Source organism: Tympanuchus pallidicinctus, unplaced genomic scaffold, assembly GCF_026119805.1.
Source record: "Tympanuchus pallidicinctus isolate F22 unplaced genomic scaffold, pur_lepc_1.0 scaffold4, whole genome shotgun sequence".
Taxonomy (NCBI): Eukaryota; Metazoa; Chordata; class Aves; order Galliformes; family Phasianidae; genus Tympanuchus; species Tympanuchus pallidicinctus.
This window is the reverse complement of record NW_026294758.1, coordinates 37,213,314-37,234,979: the sequence shown is the minus strand read 5'-3', so window position 1 is coordinate 37,234,979 and position 21,666 is coordinate 37,213,314. Positions and strand designations below refer to the sequence as shown.

General features: G+C 37.3%; 1 protein-coding gene across 4 annotated transcripts in view; it reads right to left on the bottom strand.

Moving 5' to 3' along the window:
- The window catches only part of PRUNE2 (prune homolog 2 with BCH domain), a 133,289-nt gene that overhangs the window by 20,291 nt on the left and 91,332 nt on the right, over positions 1-21,666 (bottom strand). For 3 of the 4 annotated variants that reach the window (XM_052700754.1, XM_052700751.1, XM_052700752.1), the window contains exons 11-12: positions 2,106-2,185; positions 951-1,151 (exon numbers count right to left, since the gene is read on the bottom strand). In XM_052700754.1, coding sequence (XP_052556714.1) covers positions 951-1,151; positions 2,106-2,185 — 281 coding nt within the window. Of the gene's footprint in view, positions 1-950; positions 1,152-2,105; positions 2,186-15,137; positions 15,277-21,666 lie in introns of those variants that run through there. The other variant, XM_052700753.1, reaches the window with a different exon arrangement.

The following is a 21,666-nucleotide window of genomic DNA, read 5'->3' as shown; positions in this document are numbered from 1 at the left end:
TTCTGCTCTAGCCCTTATGGCTACTGTTAGCTATCTGATCCATAATGCATAACCTCCTCATTTTATCAAGAGCTTATTTTAATAAAATATGTGGTTTTTCTCCTTTTCTATTATCTTGTGACTCAAGTGATTGAAGGATGCTTTGCCAACAAAGTATATCTAAAGTCAAACTGCACAACTGTAAAAATATTACCAATAATCACAATTAGAAAATATAAAAAAAAGTTTGGGGATAAATCCTTTCAATAAATATAAATGCCACCAAAATCACTGTAGTTGAATTTGCTTACTTCAGGCCTTGCAAAAAGGCAAAATGTGCCACACAGCAGACAGATTTTGGCTCTCACATTGGTCACAACACTATGAAACTCTGTGCGTGTGTTAGATCAATCCTTTGGTGCAGAATATTCCGAACATCTAACAATTCATCAGATCCTCTGCATCTACCCATGAGGAAATTTGTCTTCTAATGAGAAATGACATTAGAAATGCTTCTGCATGACTGACTACATTGTAAAGCCTCTTCAGCAACACAACTTAAACTAATGCAACTACAGTTTTCAAACAGTAGTGACCTAACTAGCAACAAAGAATTTAAATGCAAGGGAAAATCTAAATGTATTTCTTTTTAAAGTTTCTTTCTGTTGTAAATTGTAAAAAAGTTATGATTTTTTACATTTTTATAGGAATTTAGTTCCTATATGGTTCTTCTGGTACTCTGAAAACAGCTCTTATTTTATTCTGTCACTTGATTAGCTGTACTATTTCTTTCCGCAGTCTGCATTGGTCAAATGTATTATTTTACACAGGAGAACAAAATAGCAGAAAAAGAAATCTGGAAACCTCAAACTCTATTTAAAATACACTAAACATATTGATAGCCCAATGGACAAGAGTGCAGTAAACGAAGAAACAGAGATGTATTCTACTTCTACATTCAAGAAAACTACCTTGTCCAGTGTATTCAAAAGAGTCTGCTTCATCAGGAGTGTCAAGGTCATCCACATTGATATCAATTTCATCTGGTGTATCCAAATTATCATCAGAAAGTATAGAACCTTCACTCTCATCCAAAGAAAGGTTGATATTTGGAGCCGTGAGCTTTATCCTTCTGGGATGGGTACCATTAAGATCAAGAGAATTGGGAGGTTCTGAAAAAAGAGATAAAAAAGAGAACTTTATTTCTCCCACGTGAAATTTGTCTCCCGCACACTTACGAATCACTATCAAGCACACTGGGAAAGATAATTTTAGAAACAACAACCCACTTAAAGACCATTTACTGTCACTACTACTACTACACAAAAAAATTACACATTAATATTTAAAAAAATACAACAAGCGTGTACAGGGATTGCAGATGTAGCTAGAAGCATTTAAATTATGTGAAACCCAGGTACTATTTTAGAGTTACCAACCAAAACTCAAGCTCTGCACACAGTCTGATCCACAAGGTTTAAAATTTAAAAGAAAAATATATAAATCACAAACACATGGCTGAATCCTAATGAAAATGATATAAGCTAAAATCTCTTGCCTGTTTTGTTATGCCTCTTGTGCTATGCAAGAGGTAAAGATTTGTAAGTATGCTTTTATGACATAACTAAATATATGTCTTTAGTTATGTCTTGGAGCTATGTCTTTAGACATAACTAAATATAAAATAACCAAACAATACAAACAAACAAACAAACAAATAAAACCCTGACTTTCAAGTCTAGTCTTAAACTAAAGTAGTCTTCAAAAAAACAGAAGTTAGGTATAGCTTTGCCCCTTGCCACTGCATAATGTGCCACATTTCAAGGTGTACTTGAAATATTCCTAGTTCAATTATATAATAACTTAATTCACTTATAGTATTCACATACAAGATAAATAATAGCAGCTACTTAAACACTGCAAGGACTAAACAAGCAATGGCAATGACGTACAAGAGGAAAGTGCCTAGTACAATTATGATTGTAAAGAAGAAAAAAATTGACTAGATATAACAAATTTAACATTTTTTATTTCGTTATTTTTTTAGCAGCACAAAAACATCTTTCTTATGACATAATTAAAGGGACTAAGCTATAATTAAGAAAATGAGTAATGGCTTCTCTTACCAGGCCTCATCTCTGTAGAACTGGGGCTCAGTACACCCTCAGCAAAGGAAATATCCATTCCTACATTATCTTGTATCAACCTGAGAAGTTAACAAAAATCAAAATCTTAAAGAGATGCATAGGTTGATCATGTTCTCATGATAACACATACAATTTTCTACCTATTCATTTTAGAAGTCTAATACCATATTAATATGAGAACCAAACACAAATGCTGTAATTCTACTATGCAGTCCTTACTACTTATTTACGTGTGTATGTAGAGCCTTCAGAGACTGTAGGACCCACAGAGCAACTTTTATTTAGATCAAGACATAGCAGTGAACAATAACAAGCTGGCAAACAGCAATGTTTCTCATTTTATAAAAATGAAATTGGTCTTTTGTCATCTGCCAAATAGAATGCAGGATTTTGGGAAGACTCCACTACTATGTGCAAACTGCAGGTCACAGCAAGTGTTTCACAACAATGTTTTCTTTTCTGTACCTGTAGTTACTATATAGCAAAAATCAGAACATAAGGGCTTTTTCATCCTTCAGACACAATTTGTACTTGAAAGCAATTCTGACCCAAATCAGCCATTTTATAATCATGTGAAAATTGACGTCCTGCATCGAAAGACTAGAGGAAGCACAAAAATTGACAACCAAAACTCCATTATTGATTTTCAGAGACTAAAATGTAGCAAAATATACTGTTTTGACTACATTTAGGGAAAACACTGAGAAATTATCTTTGATATACTTACATACAACAAGTAAAAGGCATTGAGAGATGAAAATTATACCAAAGGTCTTTCAGTTTTTAAAGTAATCTTTCATGATCTATTTTCATATTCACTTCCTATTCAGTCTTTTTACAAAATGCTTACTGAGAGGGTGATCTGATATGAAACAAGTCTTAAGAGTTTTCAAATTTTTTACTCTAAAAATATGTGACTATAAAAAAACTTCACCTAAATAATTATAGCAGTTTTCTATATTCCTATTTTTTAACAACAGTAGTTGGTACAGCTATCTCTGTTCTGCTTGATTCAGCTGAATGGGTCTAAATAGCCTTGCCTTGTCTCCCTTGCAGTTACTCACTTTCCCTATTAGCACTACTCTTACTTTTTCACTGTGTGCGGACAAGATTCTTCTGGCCAATCATTGTATCAGCATAAGAATATAGTTTCCATCCCTTCTTCTTAATTTCATGTAAGTTTATATGTAAATGTGTACCAATAGGCTGAAAGTAAGGTGAAGTCTTCACTGTGCTCAAAACTGTAAAAGATCTTTACCCCAAGCCCTGTATCATCAATTCCCAATACAGATAGGAAAACTAGTGAACTCACATTCTTCCCATAAGTGCTTACACAGATTATAGACAATACAAGGTTAGGGCTATGTTTATGCTTCTCAGAGCATGACCAGGAGTTGTCTCACAATTAAAATGGACGAATAGATAATTCTTCTAATTTATCCTCAGCTACTGTAGAATAGATCTGCTCAGAAATACAGAATAAACACTTAATGATCTCCATATAACAGCAGATCTGAAAGTTGTAGAATTACTGTCAAATAAGGCTTGCAATATTCTCTTTAAATATATTTTGGAATAGCAAAGAAATAGAAAAGTAGCAAGTATCTGCTCATGATAAAATGAACTGCATAAACTGACTGCAAAGTATCATTTCCTTTTTCTTTCTGCTTTTTAATATCTTCTGTGTTCACAAGCAGTATGGAAAACCGATATACAGAACAGCATCACAATTTACTTAGAAAATGTAAATAAATTATTAGACTATTTGGCTTCTTTCGTTGTCTTCAATTTGCAGTAAAATATGAATAATGAAGTCTATTATTTTATTCTCCTAAACTCAGCAGAGACAAATCTCAATTCTAATGACAAGTATGTTGTACCAGAAGAGTAAGGTGAGAAATCGTAGAGGTGGAAACAAAGTGTGGGAAGGATGAATACTTCTAATCCATTTTTAAGCTTACTAACTGTAAAAACTATGTGAATTTCCCATAATGCTTCAGTTTGGGAATTCTCAGATGATGACTCGTGGGTCCATAAGGGTGCGTATACCGACTGACCTGTATGGAGTTTTGTCTTATATCCTCACCGCACCAAAATATAACTCCTAACTGAGCAAGCTTCAGAAATCACCGCAGGAACTAATTTGAAAGGAAATGTACTTATTGCAAGTTCTGTGAAGAGCAAGCTATAGGAAGACAGTGATTATTTTTTACTTTCTGTATTAAAATCAGATGGTGTTCTATGCAAAAAGCTTATAAAAATGTTTAAGTGAAATTAAGATTATCTTCTCCTCTGTACAATAAGGGCATGACTGCAGTTTGAATATGCCATCCTTACAGAAACTGGTTATGTCATTTGATATAGCAATTTCCTACAATTCATTCAAAATTTTATGACTTGCCTAGAAATGCATTAATGTCTGGGAGAGAATTATTATAATTCATGACATTTCTAGGATTGCCTCAAGACTACTTTTCTCCTTGTGGCATCTTGATTTATCTTTTTTTAAGTGTACATACTTGGAATAGGCATTGCTATTTTCTATAAAATATCTTACACTTTCACAGAATTAATTTCAAATGTTTTTCTGCTTTCACTTGAACCGCTACAATTGGGTCTAAAACAGATAATTTTTATTATGAACATCTTTACAAGAATGTTACATTTCTGGTCAATCAAAATATAAACGTGTTTCATGTCTTTTGGCTTGAATTTCTGCTGAAATACAGCTACTGCTACTGAAATAATTGAATATTACAAGCCAAAAGCATGAGAACCTCCCTGAAAATCTCTGTGAAAATGCCATGTCATCAACATAATGTCAATAGTCTGTACCATTCTTATTGGGATATTTGATTAGGAAAGCAAGAACCTGTTTACCACCAAATGAACAGTCAACAGGCTTTTCAGAGAGGGTAATAGAAAAGCTGCTGTGGAACAAGCTCCATCCCCATTTTTCTAGCTCCCTTATGTATTGCCAAAGCAGTTTAAAGATTCCTTGCCAGATATGCATAGTTCATGTTCAGTGAAATTTCATGTTTTAAAAATTAATTTGTAATTAGTATTTGTTAAGTCAAAAATTAGTAGTGGGTTAATCTGATAGGTTTAGTCAACAGCGGGCATAATGTTATGTCAGTGCGTACCACTGGTCTGACTCTTCAGACTGCCCATCATGGTGAAAACAAGCACAATAAGCATGAAGTTTGTTCTAGAGATAAAGCTGCCTATTTTATAAAAGGTTTGTGAGCATGCTGTTCTGGTAAATCAACACTTCGCTGTTCTGAGTAAATCAACACAAAGCAATAATTCGCAGAGGAATTTTTGGGTGTGCATAAGCTGGGAGAGCACCAGGCCTCAATAGATCTCAGGTAACGAGGGATAGAATGCAGAAATTCAGTTAAACAGCTACCTCCTTTTTCTTTACCCAAAGAATACTTTACATATTCCCAAAATTATAGTTTCCAAATTCCCTGCCCCTCATACAAGTGCAGTTGATGGTACAGACAATATGGCTAAAAGTGCTAGAAAATGAATTTTTTTTTCTTTTTGAGAATGTTCCTTGTTGAAAAAGTAAATTAAGCACTTTAGAAATCTCCTTTGTAATCAGGTATGATTTACCAGATTGATTAAAAAAAAAAAAATAAATAGATCTTTCAGAACCTCAGAACAGAGGTCGAAGTAAAATAAGCTTTTTGTGTCATAAATGACTTCTTTTATGTCACACACAGGCCAGCCATTTAAGGATCAGCTGCACTGGGAATTAAGTTACTGCATATTTTGTTGATAATTCAGGTCTGCATCACTGTTCAGAAGTAGCCAGAAAAACCTTATTTCTCATAGGTGCTCCAGAGCAAGATACCAGGAGGGAGCAGACAGAGAGTGGAAGCTGAAATCCTTTCCCTGCTCTTGAATCTGTCATTCTTATAGCTCAATAAACTAAGAATCTGTAAATACTTCTTAGTGCCCTCTCAAGTTAGCATTTCTCTTTTATTCTGAGGAATACTGAGAGGGCATTAAGAAGTGCAGACTTCTCCAGACAGAACAGCATTTGGCTATTTTGGAAAGAGCAGCTCTGAATATTCACAGCAATATGTCATAATCCCTACGGGCTGTGCTGCCTCATCCTTTGTCATATGTGATATATCACCAGTTCCCAAGATGTTCTGTGGCTATTACATATCAAGAAGTTGAATTCTTTAGTCTAAAATGAATTATCTCTCCAACTTGTTGCTCTGAACACCTGTGATTTACAAGAGAAAACAGTAGTGCAGCCTTTTTATAGTGAATCCCTCCACTCCAATCCACTATAAATTGTGTGCTACTCAAACTTTACTTTTATACACCTTATAGACATCTTGGACTTACCAATTTAAAACAAAACAAAACAAAATTTTTTATCTGATGTGGAACTGACTGCTCAAAACACTTCCTATTTGAGTTAATCATGTTTCATCCCTGCCATTCCCTCTATACTCAGCAAGACTTTAAGATTTTCAAAAGACACTGAAGGCTTAGTAAAAGGAATGACAATCACCTTAACTCATATTACTACATGCTTGCTTAGGAAAGTAAATGGAAGGAAGGGAGACAAAGTACAGTAAAAAGGTTATTCAGACAACAGACATCCATTTTGTTGTTGTTGTTTTTTTTTTTTGCCTTCTCAAATTCCACACATCATTCAGATATAGCCCAGTCTCAGATGAAATAAAAGTCTTGCTTACAGTCCATTGTCTCACTGATTTGCAATAGAAAATTGAGCTATTTGGAAGAACAGTGTACTAACTGTGAAATTTTAGGTACAAAAAACAAGGGTAGAGAACTCCATTCCTCCCTAACTTGCTTTTGCAGATGATACCCAGCACAAAGCAATTCTCACTGGAGCTCTGCTGGTACACAGACATGGGAATCAGATCGTGAGAAATGAGAATGTGAGAGACTGGACATGACAGTCCAGTATTTTCCATGAAATATACAAAAAAAGCCCTACCAGTTTGGCTTTTATCCAGCAACGCCTGTCAACTGGCTCTCAACAGAGAAATGCACTCAGGATTGAAGGTAAGCAGGAATCAGTGCCTTGCAGACATGGCCAGAGCACACAGTGCATTGTTTTGCTCAGTCTCAGAGAGGCTACGGCAGCATCCAGGCTGCTCCAACAGTATGATGTGTAGCTTCTTCTGGACTAGTTAGCAATGCTGCTCTTCCCCAGCTCAGAATAGAAAGACTCTGAGATAGAGCCTGCAGGAAATCTTTAAGCATTTTACAAATGGGAATTTATATCAAGGATATATTGAGAAAAAGTGTGTTTTAACTGCTGTATTTACAATTCTGCAGTACTGAACAGAATACTTTTGCATTTATAGGCATCCAATGTATTTTACCAGATAGCTGACTTATAAAGAGTGTTTTGCTGTCACCCATTTTTGTAGATAACCCATCATACTCCCATCACTCAAAATAACAGCAAAATCAATTCTATTCCAACTCGTACAATTAAACACCTGGCACTATTTCCTTAACAATTTTGAATTTATATACCAATAAAACATTTCTCATATGCCACATACTGTCTTTTAAAATAATACCCTTTCTGAAATTGTTTCTCTATCTTGGAATGCTCAAAAATGGAACAGAAGAGATAAAATGTAGTTATTCTGCCCTCCATTTTAAACAAGATGAATCTTCAGCTTACGGAAACAACTCTGTAAAGTGTATATAACTGCTATTTCAGAGACTCTTTATTGCTAATGGATTAATACCAAATCCTAACCTAATGTGCGTGCGTTTGCATTTTTGTTCTTATCATCCACTGGGAATGGATAGAAACATTCTGTGAGTAATTTTAGATAACTCTTGGACATAATTCTTTAACAGCTGTGCCTACATCATAAAGAAGACTCTATAGGAAAAAGAGTGCAATTATGTAAGTTGAAAAATAAAAAATGATACAATACAGGCTGTAGTCTAAGAAAAGTTTTACAAAAATATACAGAAAGAAATGCACAAAGATGCCATAAACATTAGCCACAAAGTAACTAACTGGACAATGCAGTAAGAGAAGAAAGAAAAGAGGAAGAAAGCTATTAATGCCTGCACTCATTAAAAGCAAATCTTAAAACTTCACCCTGAAACTAGACATTAGCTACAGATTTTCCAGACAATAAACAGAAATTTCAGCAGGTGACCATTCAAATGTAGAGGAGACTGTAGCGCGATTTTTTTTCAGCAAAATTAATGATACTTAAACTATAGCAGAGTATCCAACAAATCAAACTGTCATACACTGTGCAGGATTCAGTAGGTATCAGTCACAGATATTGTTAGCTACATCTACATGCCAAAAGAACGAACATATTGGAAGGAATTAACTCCAGGATATCTAAAACTAGAAAAAAAAGTCACTACTTTTAATCACAGCTATGTAAAAATAATCATTGCATACAGGTTACTTGTAAAAACTGATTGATTTCAGAACCTCCTGAAAGTCGCATTTAGCAACCATATGTTAGTACATTAAATTAACAGTTTCTATTGCTATTTATTTGGTACCTCTTAATCACAAATTTGTTCAGGAAAAGTCTTTAATCTGAATGATGGAATCTATGCCTAGCATGAGACATTTATTACCATTTCTGGGATGCAAACCAAAACCCAAAAAATTGCGCTGTCTTGTTTGAGATAAAAGCTTTTTTTATCAAGCATCTGTGCAAATGTCAACTAATCATTTTCATGCTGGTGCACAGTAGATAAAAACATGCTAATATTCCCACCATATAGAAAAACAAGTCACTCACTTTTTCAATAGCCATGGAATAAACGATTGCTAAAAACTTGTAACTTGCTAGTTCTTCACGCTTTACTTTTCGATTATAATGCTTCTTATACTGACTGTGCTGTTGGCTGATGTTTTCCACATCCTATTTTTTTAAATTCATTCTCAGCATCAAAGTTGGATAAAAAGCCAAACTTGTCTGTAAGAATTACTGTCTTTTCTGCAGATAAATCCTGTGTGTTAGCCAAAAGCCTTAAATTGTTTTCATTTCTATATGTTGACTGAATTATGTTAAATTTCTGACTCTAGGCCAATTAATTTTTTTAGCCATTTTCATGAAAATGTTTTATGGTCTCCAAAGAAATTCAGGTTTTAATGTCTCTTTATCTATCTGTTTTGTTCCTTACTCCTCATCCTAGCTCTGGATTGCAAGCCTCAATTTATTCCAAGTAGCCATTGACATTAATAGGCTCATATCAATTTGTCGGGTAAAAATAAAAGCTGCTGTTCTTAAGCACATGCAACTGCCTTCACTGCTGCTATGCAGCCACAGGCTGTCTGTTCTGATTCTTTGCCAGCTCTCTCCCTCTGTTCACAGTACAAGAGAGGAAGCCAAAGCTAGGGATGGATGCAGGGAGCCATGGAGGAACAAATCGAAATAAGTGAGTGAGAATGTGACTGACTTGACTATTTTAACAACCTTATAAACATGTCTGTGGGTCAGGAAGGCTCATGGAAGGAATCCAGGGCTTCAGGCTTCCTTAATTTTCTGTGACTTCCAGACACAGAAAATAAAAAGCATCTACAGAACGATAAAAACTGGATCTAAATTCCAAACCTGGATGGCTTACTGAAATAAGATCTTAGGAATGGAAGCCAGGCTGACATTGTCTGCAGCATTGCCCAGAACCACTCCAGAGTCCCTTTCTAGGAGTCTGCCATCAGCAGGTTACAGGATGCTACAGGAAATAGTATACAAAGAATGAATACTTTATCTTGTCCTTAATACATTCCTAAACATTTACTGCACACTGTGAAAACACTGCTCTAAAGACATGATGATCGGTCCTTCCTACTGCTTTTCAAAGGTGCTAATCACTCAAGTACTGGGCATTTCCAAACACTAACATTCCTCGAACAACAAATTTATGAGTTAAGGGCAAGAAATTATTCAGTTACAGTAGAAGGAAAACTTTGAGAAGAGAAACTTTGAAACTGTCATTTATTGGCAGCTCCAAGTATATGATGTCTAACAACCTTGGAGATTCTTTTTCTAAATATGTAGCATTTTACAACATCTTCTATGTGCCACTGAAGATTTTCATTGACAAGCTGCCTCTGAAAAAGATCAATACACTCAAGATCCAGTGTCTTTGCTATGGCATCCATAAAAATAACAGATCAGACAGGGGTCAGAGGAGAACGATATGTGCAATTCAAGCAGCTGCTGACTGCTAGCGGCCTACTCTGCACCACATAAGAACCCAGGAGCACAGTCAGGAAGAGAAAACAATTAATTATTCAGGGAAGAGTTATCTGCTTATATACATGAAATAGCACTACCTCCAGCAATGCTTCCTACTGTGGACAGCAGAGCCTGCTAGGCATTTCCTAATTTAGTTGTTTTAATAATATTCTCTTCACTTAGTATTTTGTTTGCATGTAAAGTAGGACCAGTTTCCTGACATTCACTAGCACTGAATAATTATTCTTCCTTAAAAAAAAAAATAAATCAGTTTTAGGTTATTCATTTCTCACTCTAAAATCAGTTTTCCTTGCAGTGTGCAGCTCATGGGGACCATTTCCCTGGCAAATTGTGCTGTCAAGAGCATTCCTCAGAACTCTTGCAATTCCAAATGATGTAACTGGCACATGAACAGCACTTAAAAAACAGCATGCACTCTACACCCAGTGCAGCCATCTGCACTTCCAGGAAGTATGCTAATTCTTTTAGAGGAGGCAGATGTTGCAGGGTCAGAATCTGAAAATCTTTAGGAAGCTGTACATGTTATGCCCCACTGAGACTCATCAGTGGAGTTGTGGGAACAACCCTTCAACAATTACTACAGTCTACACCTTATTAAACACATTTGTTCTCCAATGAAGACATGTTTGGATGCCTCTAACCATTAGTAATAACAACTAGTTCCATAATAGAAGCAACTACTCTTTTCTTCTTTGATTTTCTGTAGTACTATCAACTTTTGCATTATGCACTTATTTCCACGAACTTACGAACAACAATATGTACAGTAATTATGATACTTTTTATCAAATTTGAATAACTGGAATCAAATGTTAGAATGAAGGGTCCTAGAAGAGATTAATCTTGTCTTGCCCTCCTAATTGCATACATTTGGGGGCAATTTTCAGAGCTGTCAGCCCTAAAAACTCACTTAACAACAATATCTACAGATTCATGTCACTTTTATCGGTCTGTTTATTAAAGCGTTCAGATTTTGATAGCATTTCTTTGACTTCACGTTAGCCCATGCACAATTGACAACATGCAGATATATACAAAAAGATACATGACAACACTTTTTGCACCATGATTTTTTTTGTTTTCCCTCAATTTTTTTTTTCCTCAGGCCCTGTTTTTTACTTTATTATTTATTACTTTATCCTTGTCCTATTTTCACTTAGTAAATTTATACTCCTTCAGTACCTTAAACTTTTTTAATTTGTTCATTTCCTCTTTTTTTTATTTTATTTCTATGTCATAGAACACCCACGTTCCCATTCTTCCTTCCTAATGCAACCGTGATTTCACAACTTATGACTCGTATTACTGTAACTTAGAACCACCTTGTCTGTGGTAGCAGATAACTAACTTATAAACACCTGACTAATCTAAAAAAAAGGCACTAAAGGCACTAAGGAGGGTGATGTTAAATTACAGTCCCCCTTAAAGGTGCAATGGTCAGTGACATAGAATCACAGAATCATAGAATTGTTCTGTTGGAAAATCCGTAAAGATCACCAAGTCCAACTATGACCTAACCATACTACCCTAATTCTAACAACTCTCCACTAAATCATGTTCCTGAGCACCACACTCAGGGATGGTGGCTCAACAACCTCCCTGGGGAACCTATTCCAGTCCTTGACAACCCTTTATGTAAAGTTTTTCCTGATATCCAACCTAAACTTACCCTGGTGCAACTTAAGGCCATTTCCCCTCGTCCTGTCACCTGTCACCAGTGAGAAGAGAGAAACGCTGCTCCCTCTACAAATAACTTTCAGGTAAACAGCCCCAGATCCTTCAGTCACTCCTCACAGGGCATGTTCTCCAAAGCCCCTCACAAGCCTTGCTGCTCTTCTTTGGACCTACTCCAACACCTCAATGTCCTTTCTGTACTGAGGTACCCAAAACTGAACACAAGAGTCGAAGTGAGGCCTCACCAGTGCTGAGTACAGGGGCAGGATTATTTCCCTAGTCCTGCTCACCATGCTATTCCTGATACAAGCCAGAATGCCATCGGCCTTTTTGGCCACCTGGGCTCATATTCAGCCAACTGTGCATCAGTACACCAAGGTCCCTTTCTGTCAGGCAGCTTTCCAGTCACTTACAGAGTGGGAATTTTAACCAGTCAGATTAAAACTGAAACATCTTAAGGGGAGTAACTAAAATGTTATTATCCATCAGAAATGGCAGAACAAGGAGGAATGGTTTTAAACTAAAATGAGGGAGATTTAGATTTGATAGCCGGGGGAAATCTTTCACTGAGAGGGTGGCGAGGCACTGGGAACCGATTGTCCATAGAAGTGGATGCCCCATCCCTGGAGGCATACAAGGCCAGGCTAAATGGGACCCTGCAGACTGAACTGGTGAGTGGGAACACTGCTCACAGCAAGGAGCTTGGAACTTTAGGGAACTTTAATCCAAGCCATTCTATAATTATATGATTTGCCACTTGGGAAAAGAGAGGAGAAGTCCAGCCATGAGCAACAGAAGGTACCTAATCAGGGCGCATAAGCTCTGTTAAAGCAGTGAAAGCACTGCCAAAGACCCCAGTTCTGGAGCCTTGCACTAGCAGAAGGTGCTTACAGCAGGGATACTGTCAGGCTTTGCAGCAAGCGAAACCAAAAGAGCATGTGCAAATGGAGATGGAATAAGCAGAAAGGCATCAGTTCTCATCAGAAGCAAAACTCTGCTTCCATTGTGTTGAAAGAGCCACAGAAACACCAGAAAGATAAAAATCAATTTAAGTTTGGGAGATATGTAATTGTTAGACATATCCAAAAGAAAGAGCAACAAGAAATGCCAGATAGAAGAAGTATTGTATAGAACGACATGAGAAAATGGGGTTTCTCCTTTCCTGAAAAAGCACTCATCAAACACTATAGACTGGGACATACAAGGCCAAGGCTAGCTGCATGCTATGCCTTTTCGGACAATCCGGCAAAGGCTACTGTCCAACAGGACAGCTTTCCAGAGTTTGCTGCCAGTGTTTTCTGCTAAGAAGACTCTTGTTCTTGTAGGAAGTCAATTTTCATCTGGTAGCATGAAATCAATCTTATGCTGTCTAGTTTTCACAGCTGCAGTCACCACAGAGTCTACAGGACATGCTAAAAACTAGTCAGTAATATCTGAGTTAATTCATAAAACTCCATAGCATTCAAGCCACCGTTGTCAACATCCAAAGGAAAAAAAGCAGGTACACTAAGAAATCTGTCAAGCAGCTGGCCTCTCACAGCTGTTCTCTAAGTCAATCTTGTATTTTATTACAGTACCACCATGTTTTCCTGGACATTTGTGCAGGGCCTCATAGGAAGTGTCTCCAATATCAAGGACACTACAGTGAAATAGCTTACAATTGCTGATGGATTCATATTCTGACATACACAGCATTTCTTCATAATTCTGATTGATGTGTCTTTTAAGTGAACAAAAGAATTGTGACTTAAAGATCACTTTTTTTTTTTGCCTCTAATCTGTCCATATGTGCAGTACAAGACAACAAATAACATTGTTACTTGTTACTGTGAAATATCATGATGATGCCATAAAAACAAAACAAACTGCTTGTAGAAGGATCTATGCTTTTTTAGCACTGAATATAAGCCGATGCCAGACTCATCTGTGATTATGCAAATTTTATTACTGTCCAGATACACAAGACCAAATAACGGACAAACTCATCAAAGGTAGGCATAAGTTATTTTTGACCCCAGCACTCCACTGTCACCCAAGAGAGAGCAGGAGGGGAACACAGCAGTCTTGGAAAAAAGTGTTTTGGAAGGACAAAGATTTGTGCATGTTCTTTCCTCCTGCCCCCTGCAGCTGCTTTAATGCCTCCTGACAGTGCTGCTAGAGCTCGGGGCATTCTCTTTCTCAGCATAGCTCTGCTTCCCGAAGATATTAATAAAAATGACATCTCTGCCTGCCCCTTGCTCTCTTAGAATGATTCTAGCTAAATACACCTGCTAACATCTCCTTCAGTGTTGCACCAAGCAGCTAATATTCAGACATCTCTAAATTTTCAATGCACGCTATAAATCATTACCATTCGTTTGCTTATCACACTTAAAAATGAACATTATTTTCATTCCTCCATTGCAGACAGAGATGCAAATGATTGAATGGAGCTAAATCAAACTCCATTTATTGAATTTAAACAAAAACAATGCCTGTACAAACCAACAGAAATGTTTCAGTCCTTTTACCAATGAGATTATTACTGGATCCTTTATCATGTAACCTGCAAAGATACAGACTGCTCCTTGCGAAAATATTAGAGCTTTGCAAAAAAAATTTAAAAGTCGCATTTCAGCTGATAGCAATAAAAATAAATGAAATCAATACCACTATAAAGTAGTCTACATGTGAGCTTTACAAACAATTACTATGCCAGTAATTAAGCAGTCTAAAAAGCAAGTTATCCAGAGACAAAGCCCAACATTCATTTTTTTCCCACCATATCCTCAGAGCCAGACAAACAAGCTGTTCAAAAAATAATCAAAAGTGCTAGGTGATTGCACAGTGAAGTTTTGTTTCCTAATTACAAATACTGTGCCTGCTCCCAGACAAAAGAAATCCCATTGAACTGATGCAAGCTTCTCTCATGAAGAGCTGCAGTAGAATTAAAGTGCAGCTGCCTAATTTTCAGTAATGAGGTCCGGGTTGCTTTGCATCCTGCTAACAAACATTTCCCCTTTTCTGTCTAAAGAAACTGGAACAATAGAGACATTAATCAGAACACCTGCGTATCAGCCTCTCGGTATAAAGAAACGCTTACCTTCTAAAGACTTGAAGAGGCCTTTCTACAGGGAAAATAGCACAGATGCTTTATTGCTGTACTTCAGCATCGCTCTTTCTGTAGCAGTTTACTAGGAATACAGATCCTCCACCATTTTCTTGTCACGTGACTAGTGGCTCTGTTAAATAAGGGTGATCACCTGCCTTCAAATAGCCTGCTGTATGAACCAGCTACCATGGGGCTTTGGGTAAGGGAGCACTGAAATGAACACAGAACAGTGCTTTAGCTGCAGGAACAGCTTTTTCACGTTCCCTGCGGAGCTGTGTCATAGCATCTCCAAACTTTACGCGGCAAGTCAGCTGGCTGCAGTGAAAAGCTCCCTGCTGCTTCATTTCAGAGCCTGAGGAAAGCCTCAGATGAGAGATTGCGTGACAAAAGTTCTTAAGGATTCAACCCGTCTCAGCCCTCATTTCTGTTTGCATCGATGGTTATAGAGCACATGCATATTCAAACATGCTTTACATAATTTGTTAGTTTGAAATTCAGCTATGGAAATGCATATACAAATCTTTTTTTTTTCTTCTTTTTTTTTTTTAAGCACAACTCACAAACCCTGGTGAATACTGGCAACGTAAAACCACATCCAAACCAAGAAGCAATGCTCATAGCCTGGGCTGTTAACTGTGCTTTTTAGGGGTCTGCTTCCCATACAGCATAGTCCCACAGTCTCCTTCAGGAAAGCCTTCTGGATGTAGACAACCCAAATTAAAACAAACTTTAAATCCTGTTTATTTATAGTCCTGCAGAGGAAAACAGAAAGGCAGCAGGCCCTAGGGCTGCCTAACCTTCAGATAGTTTGTTCCCTACTTGAAGATGAGAACTGGAGATGTTTCCACATCTAATTTCTAAACCATAAGCATTCAAAAACAAACAGAATTCCAACCTTATTTTATCATTACATCTCCATGAACATCTACAGAACACCATAAATAAAAATTCAGTGGTTTCCACCCTGATCTTCATTATGTTAGTAATTCTACTGGAAAACATCTATTGCAGATCTTCTAGTAAATCAGTCCTCACACAACATTTTAAAGAATAGCAGACCAACATCAAGAACTACAAAAATAATCACTAAAATTAAAATATACTTTCTAAAGAGGACACTGCTGCAGAAATGTGATCTTTGATGTTACTGCCACCTAAATAAGTAAAATTATCAAATATGGGGATAATTTTTAGCACTTTTTCAATTGGACGATTTTTAATTTATTTTCAGTCCCAAGAGTAAGCACTCAGAAGCTGCATAGGAAATAGAACTATAAAGTATTTCTATACTATATAAGTCATTAGCAGAATGAAATTGGAAAAGCAGTGGAAGCTGCAGCTTTGACCTGTGTACTCAGAATGGCACAGATTGTCTTTGAGATTTTGAGTCTCTGCTGGGACCCACAAAATTCACTGCAGCTCACTGTCAAAGACAAGTCTGTGTCAACAGCATTAAGCTTGAAAGCTCACTAATGCTGAATTCTGTCATTGATTGCATAGGTTAAAAAAATACATAGTGAATTAACTCAGAAAAAGGTAGAGTTTTGAATAGCAGGTATTTTTTTATTTGACCACAAAACCATACAAACACAGTCCATGTCTTTCCGGTTTAAAAATTGGATCTATCAGCTGTACCTCACAATTTAATAAACTCTCAGGATCTCAAGTGAATAATAGTAAGTAGACCTTTCTTTTTCTATCACTGCACTGTTGTCCTCCTAAAAGGTTAAAAAGTTTTTAATGTACGGGGTATTTTGCATATAAATATTAACGCTATTTTTACAAAAATGGGATCATCACCATATTGGCTGCTGCTATTGTTTAACAGCTGGCTCTGCAATGGAAAACTGGGTTTTTAGTTTTAATTAATTTTCAACCTCCAGATGGTGATGGAAAATACTGTACCACCCCAACACTGATAATAAAAAAGATGGTTGTCATGACTTCAAAGACCAAATCAAGTACAGGGAAAGAAATGGTGCTACAAAAATGCATGAATGAACAACATATTACTTCCATCACTTAAAATATAAGGTTAGTGGTGAGATTCACTGATATTACAATAGATTGTAATTAATTTTTTTAAAAAAGAAAGTGTTTTAATTTACTGCTATGTTGTCAGAAATTTCTCTGCTTTGAATGTGTCCTAGTGACTATTTTATTTACATAGAAGCAACACTTTCACAAAGGACAATGCATGACACGTAGTTTGAAATCCACAATGTATATTATTACAGTGATGATAATGACCTAAGACATAATAGTGTAACATACATTAATAGTACAGCTCCCATCCAAAGTAGCAAGCTCTGAGCCTGAAATCCTAACAGACTGGCCTCATCCCAATCAAAACTTTACCTCAGTTTTGAATCTTTAATTTTTAATTTTTTTTTAATATATTTTTTTAATTTTTTTTTTTTTTTGCAGGGCATTAAATTCTTATTTGCATGAACTTTCCTTCACAGGTTTTGCTCTTTGTGCTTAGTGAACTGTCACACATTGTACTGCCAAGCAAGAAATTTCAAGCCCATCATCTCGTAGGTAGGAAGGAGTTGGAAGCATCCTTGAAGCAGCATGCTTAGTTCCCAGAGTGCCTGGAATCATTTTCTAGTGAATTTGGCCAATTAATAAACCAACGGTAGAAGTGAAAGATTACAGATCTACTGGTACACAGGGAGAAAAAAGAAACAGGAAGTGACAGATGTGGCCTCTTAAATTTACTGCAGATTTTCAGTCCTTCAGATTCCTTAAAAAATAGCAGCATGATTTGATCATTAAAGCTAGGAGCAAACCTGGGCTCTCTACTTCATTACCTCATCCTGGTTTGGGGGTGATAATACAGACATTTTGAGAAAATAATGGAAAATACTAACAAAAATCCCTGCTCATCTGGAGTCGATATTTTTTTTCTTTTAACAGGTTCCATTTTGCCATTGTTTCAGTGCAGTATTGGTGGTTGATCCTGGACTTGAATCATTAATGTCTGTTGATGCCCTTTTGGCTAAAGTCTGCAAACAAATTGTTACTACATAAGTGAGCAGAAGAGATTGATTCCTGCTTCTTTGAAAACATGCGACCTGAAAGATAAATTCTTTTTTTTTTTTTTTTACTATATTTTTATGTGGAAGATTTATTCTAGTAGATTAAATGGATGTTGACAGCTGTTAAAAAGAAATTTTTTGTCCTGTTGCTCAGTTTTGCCACCAGCTTTCCAAAATCTCCCCTAAACCTTCCAAACTGTAGAGCCCTTATCTCTAGCACTCTCACTATTTCTTACTGTTCTAGTTCACAGCATTTCCCTCAGTTCTTTCTAACTTTTCCAACTGAAAACAAATCAAAACAATAATCCTTTCCTATAACAAAGATAAGAGCAAGAATGATCGGTTATACACAATCACAAACACAGTGTGAGAAGTGTGCTGATACGTAAAAGCTAGCATTCTCCCTCTGGCGCTCCAATACTGCGTCATCATCTAGCTTTATAGAGTTATGTAAGACATGCTAGCTTTCTATTAGGAACAAAATGACCTTCAGTGTTCATAAATTTTATTCCTACCTCCAGTAACAGCAGCAGTGAAGTATGCTATCCTGCTGCTGTATTTAACTTGGCAGACAGCTAAATATCTCATAGTTACTTGCCCACTCCTCACCCCCTTGCTCTCCAGAGGGATGGGAGAGAAAGCAAAATAAAAAAGTAAAATTCGTGAGTTGAAATTAAGATTATTTTCTAAGATAGAAGAGAAAGTGAAAATGTAATAATAATAATAATAGAATACACAAAACAACAGATGCTTAAAGTAATTGCTCACTGTTAACTGATCGATGCCAAGCTAATACCTAGCGGCAGCTGCCCTCAACCAATTCCTCCCATTTCTACACTTCTACACATTGTCTTATTGTATGGGATATCCCTTTTGCCAGTTTGGGTCAGCTGTCCTGGTTCTGAACCCATCCAGCTCCATGTTCACTCCTGCATACTTCCATGCTCCTCACTATCAGGGCAGTGTGAGAAGCTGAGATCTCCTTGGGTCTATGCAGTGCTGCTCAGCAACAACTAGAACACTGTTGTGCTATCAACACTGCTATACAAGCCCTATGGACAAGACATGTGCACATCCAACACATATATAGCACACATATACAGCACATATATAACAAACACTATTCTGTTTGACATTAGAACAAAGCGAGCAGTGATCTGTAGACGCAAAGACTTCAATCTGTCTCTTAATTTTCCTTATTTCCTTAAATTAATGTCATCTCTGCTCCAATCCTTCATCCCTGACAAAAGCCCCCAGCAGAATCTCCCTCAATAATTCCCTTTGCTCTTTGCCACGGCTGTATTCCTCATATCAGAAAATCAACCAAGACATTGCTACAGCTCAAATTGTTTCCAGTCTTAACCTCTTTAATGAGCTCCTCTGCATTAGTGAGCACCAGGTTCAGTGACACTTCAACTCTGGTTGGTTTGTGTAACAGCTGGACCAGGAAGCTATCCAGTGAACTCAGGTGTCTTCTGCATTGCTTGGAGCCCATGGCATTGCCTTCCTAGAAGACATTCTGCTGGTTGAAAACTCTCGCCAAAATTATAGCCTGCAAGCATAAAAAATCTTGGAGATGAAGCAAAAAGGCCTCATTCACACAATCTCTCTGTTCAGGTGACCTGTTGTAGACCCTGACCACTAAATATCTTTAATTGATTTGCTCTCTGATTTTTATCCACAAACTCACAACCTGGTCACGGCTGTTCTCAGAGGCAGCTCTCTGCAATGTATCCTCTTCTTAATGCAGAGGGAAATCTCATCCCTCTTTCCCTGACAATCTCTTCTTGAAAAGCTTGTAGCCCTCCAACATCACACTGTAGCTGTGCAAATCAAAGCCTCTACAGCCACACTGATGGGTACCTGTAGGGTCACCTGCGTGTATCTATTCAATCCTCTAAAAAGTCTGAAGCCATTATCTAACTGACCAAAGATTGACATCTTATAAGTTCAGTGAAAATCAGCTATAAATTACATGAGAACATGAGAAGGTAACTGCACTGTAAACCAATCTCTATCTGTAAGAAATTCTCATAAAAAAGGAATAATAGTAACGGTGAAAAGTATTCTCATTAGAGTTTGTACCTTATCAGCACGTAACAGCTAGCAACAAAACGCAAAACCAAAGGTTCTATGCCTCCATAAATATTTGTTAATGCAGATGCTGAATGACTTATTTGCTCTTCTTTACTTCTCTGGGCTTCAGCTGCATTACTCTTAAGTAGAATCATAGAATCACCAAAGTTGGAAATGACCTCCAAGATCATATTTCCCCATTAACCCATGTTCCTCAATACAAGATCTAAACTGTTTCTTGAACACCTCCAGGGACAAAGATTCTACCTCCCCGGGCAGCCTGTTCAGTGCCTTACCACTCTCTCAGAGAAAATGTATTTCCTAATGTCCATCCTGAATCTCCCCTGGTGCAAGTTCAGGACATTCCCTCTAGTTCTATGACAAGTTGCGTGGGAGAAGAGGCCCACCCCACCTTGCCACAACCTCCTTCAGAGTGTAGTTGAGAGCTATAAGGTCTCCTCTGGGCCTCCTTTTCTCCAGACAAGACAGCCCCAGCTCCCTCAGTCACTAATTGCAAGACTTGTGCTCCAGATTCTCACCAGCTTTACAGCCCTTTTCAGGACACACTCCACGGCCTCAATGTCTTTCTTGTAGTAAGAGGCCCAAAACTGAACACAATACTTGAGGCGTGGCCTCACCAAATCTGAATACAGAGGGATGATTGCTTCCCTGCTCCTGCTGGCAACACTATTTCTGATACAAGCCAGGATGCCACTGGCCTTCTTGGCCACCTGGGCGCACTGTTGGCTTACGTTCAGCCGAGCATCAACCAACATTCCCAGGTCTGTTTCTTCCGCAAAGTCTTCCAGCCACCCTGCTCCAATCCTGAAGAATTGCCTGGGGTTGTTGTGGCCAAAGTATTGGACCTGGTACTTGGTCTTGTTGAACTTCATCCCACTGATCTCAGCCCAGCTATCTTGCCTGACCACATCCCTCTGTAGGGCCTTTCCTTAAGGAAATTGACACCTCCTGCTAACTTGGTGTCATCTGCCAGTTTACTGAGGGTGTGCTCAATCCCTTCGTCTAGGTCATCAATACAGATATTAAACAGGATAGGCACCAGTACTGACCCCTGGGAGATAGAGGTGCAGAAACAACCACTGCTACACCTGAAAATACATTTTTTATGCACAACAGCCATTGTTGGTTCAGATAAAAAAGATCCTGTAATGGAAATTTCCAAAGTTTCTACAACAAGGATCACTGTCTCCTTTCCTTACAGGATGCACTGCATTCCACCACACATTTAAGTGAAAATACTCCTAGTGGTTTAGAGAAAATATTATGGTATTTTATGGTTTTGACTTTAATTGAGGAAGGAGTTGAAAAGAGTATACTACTCCATAAGAATAATTAATATTCTACATCTGAAATCTGGATGAATAAAAAACGGTATTATATAA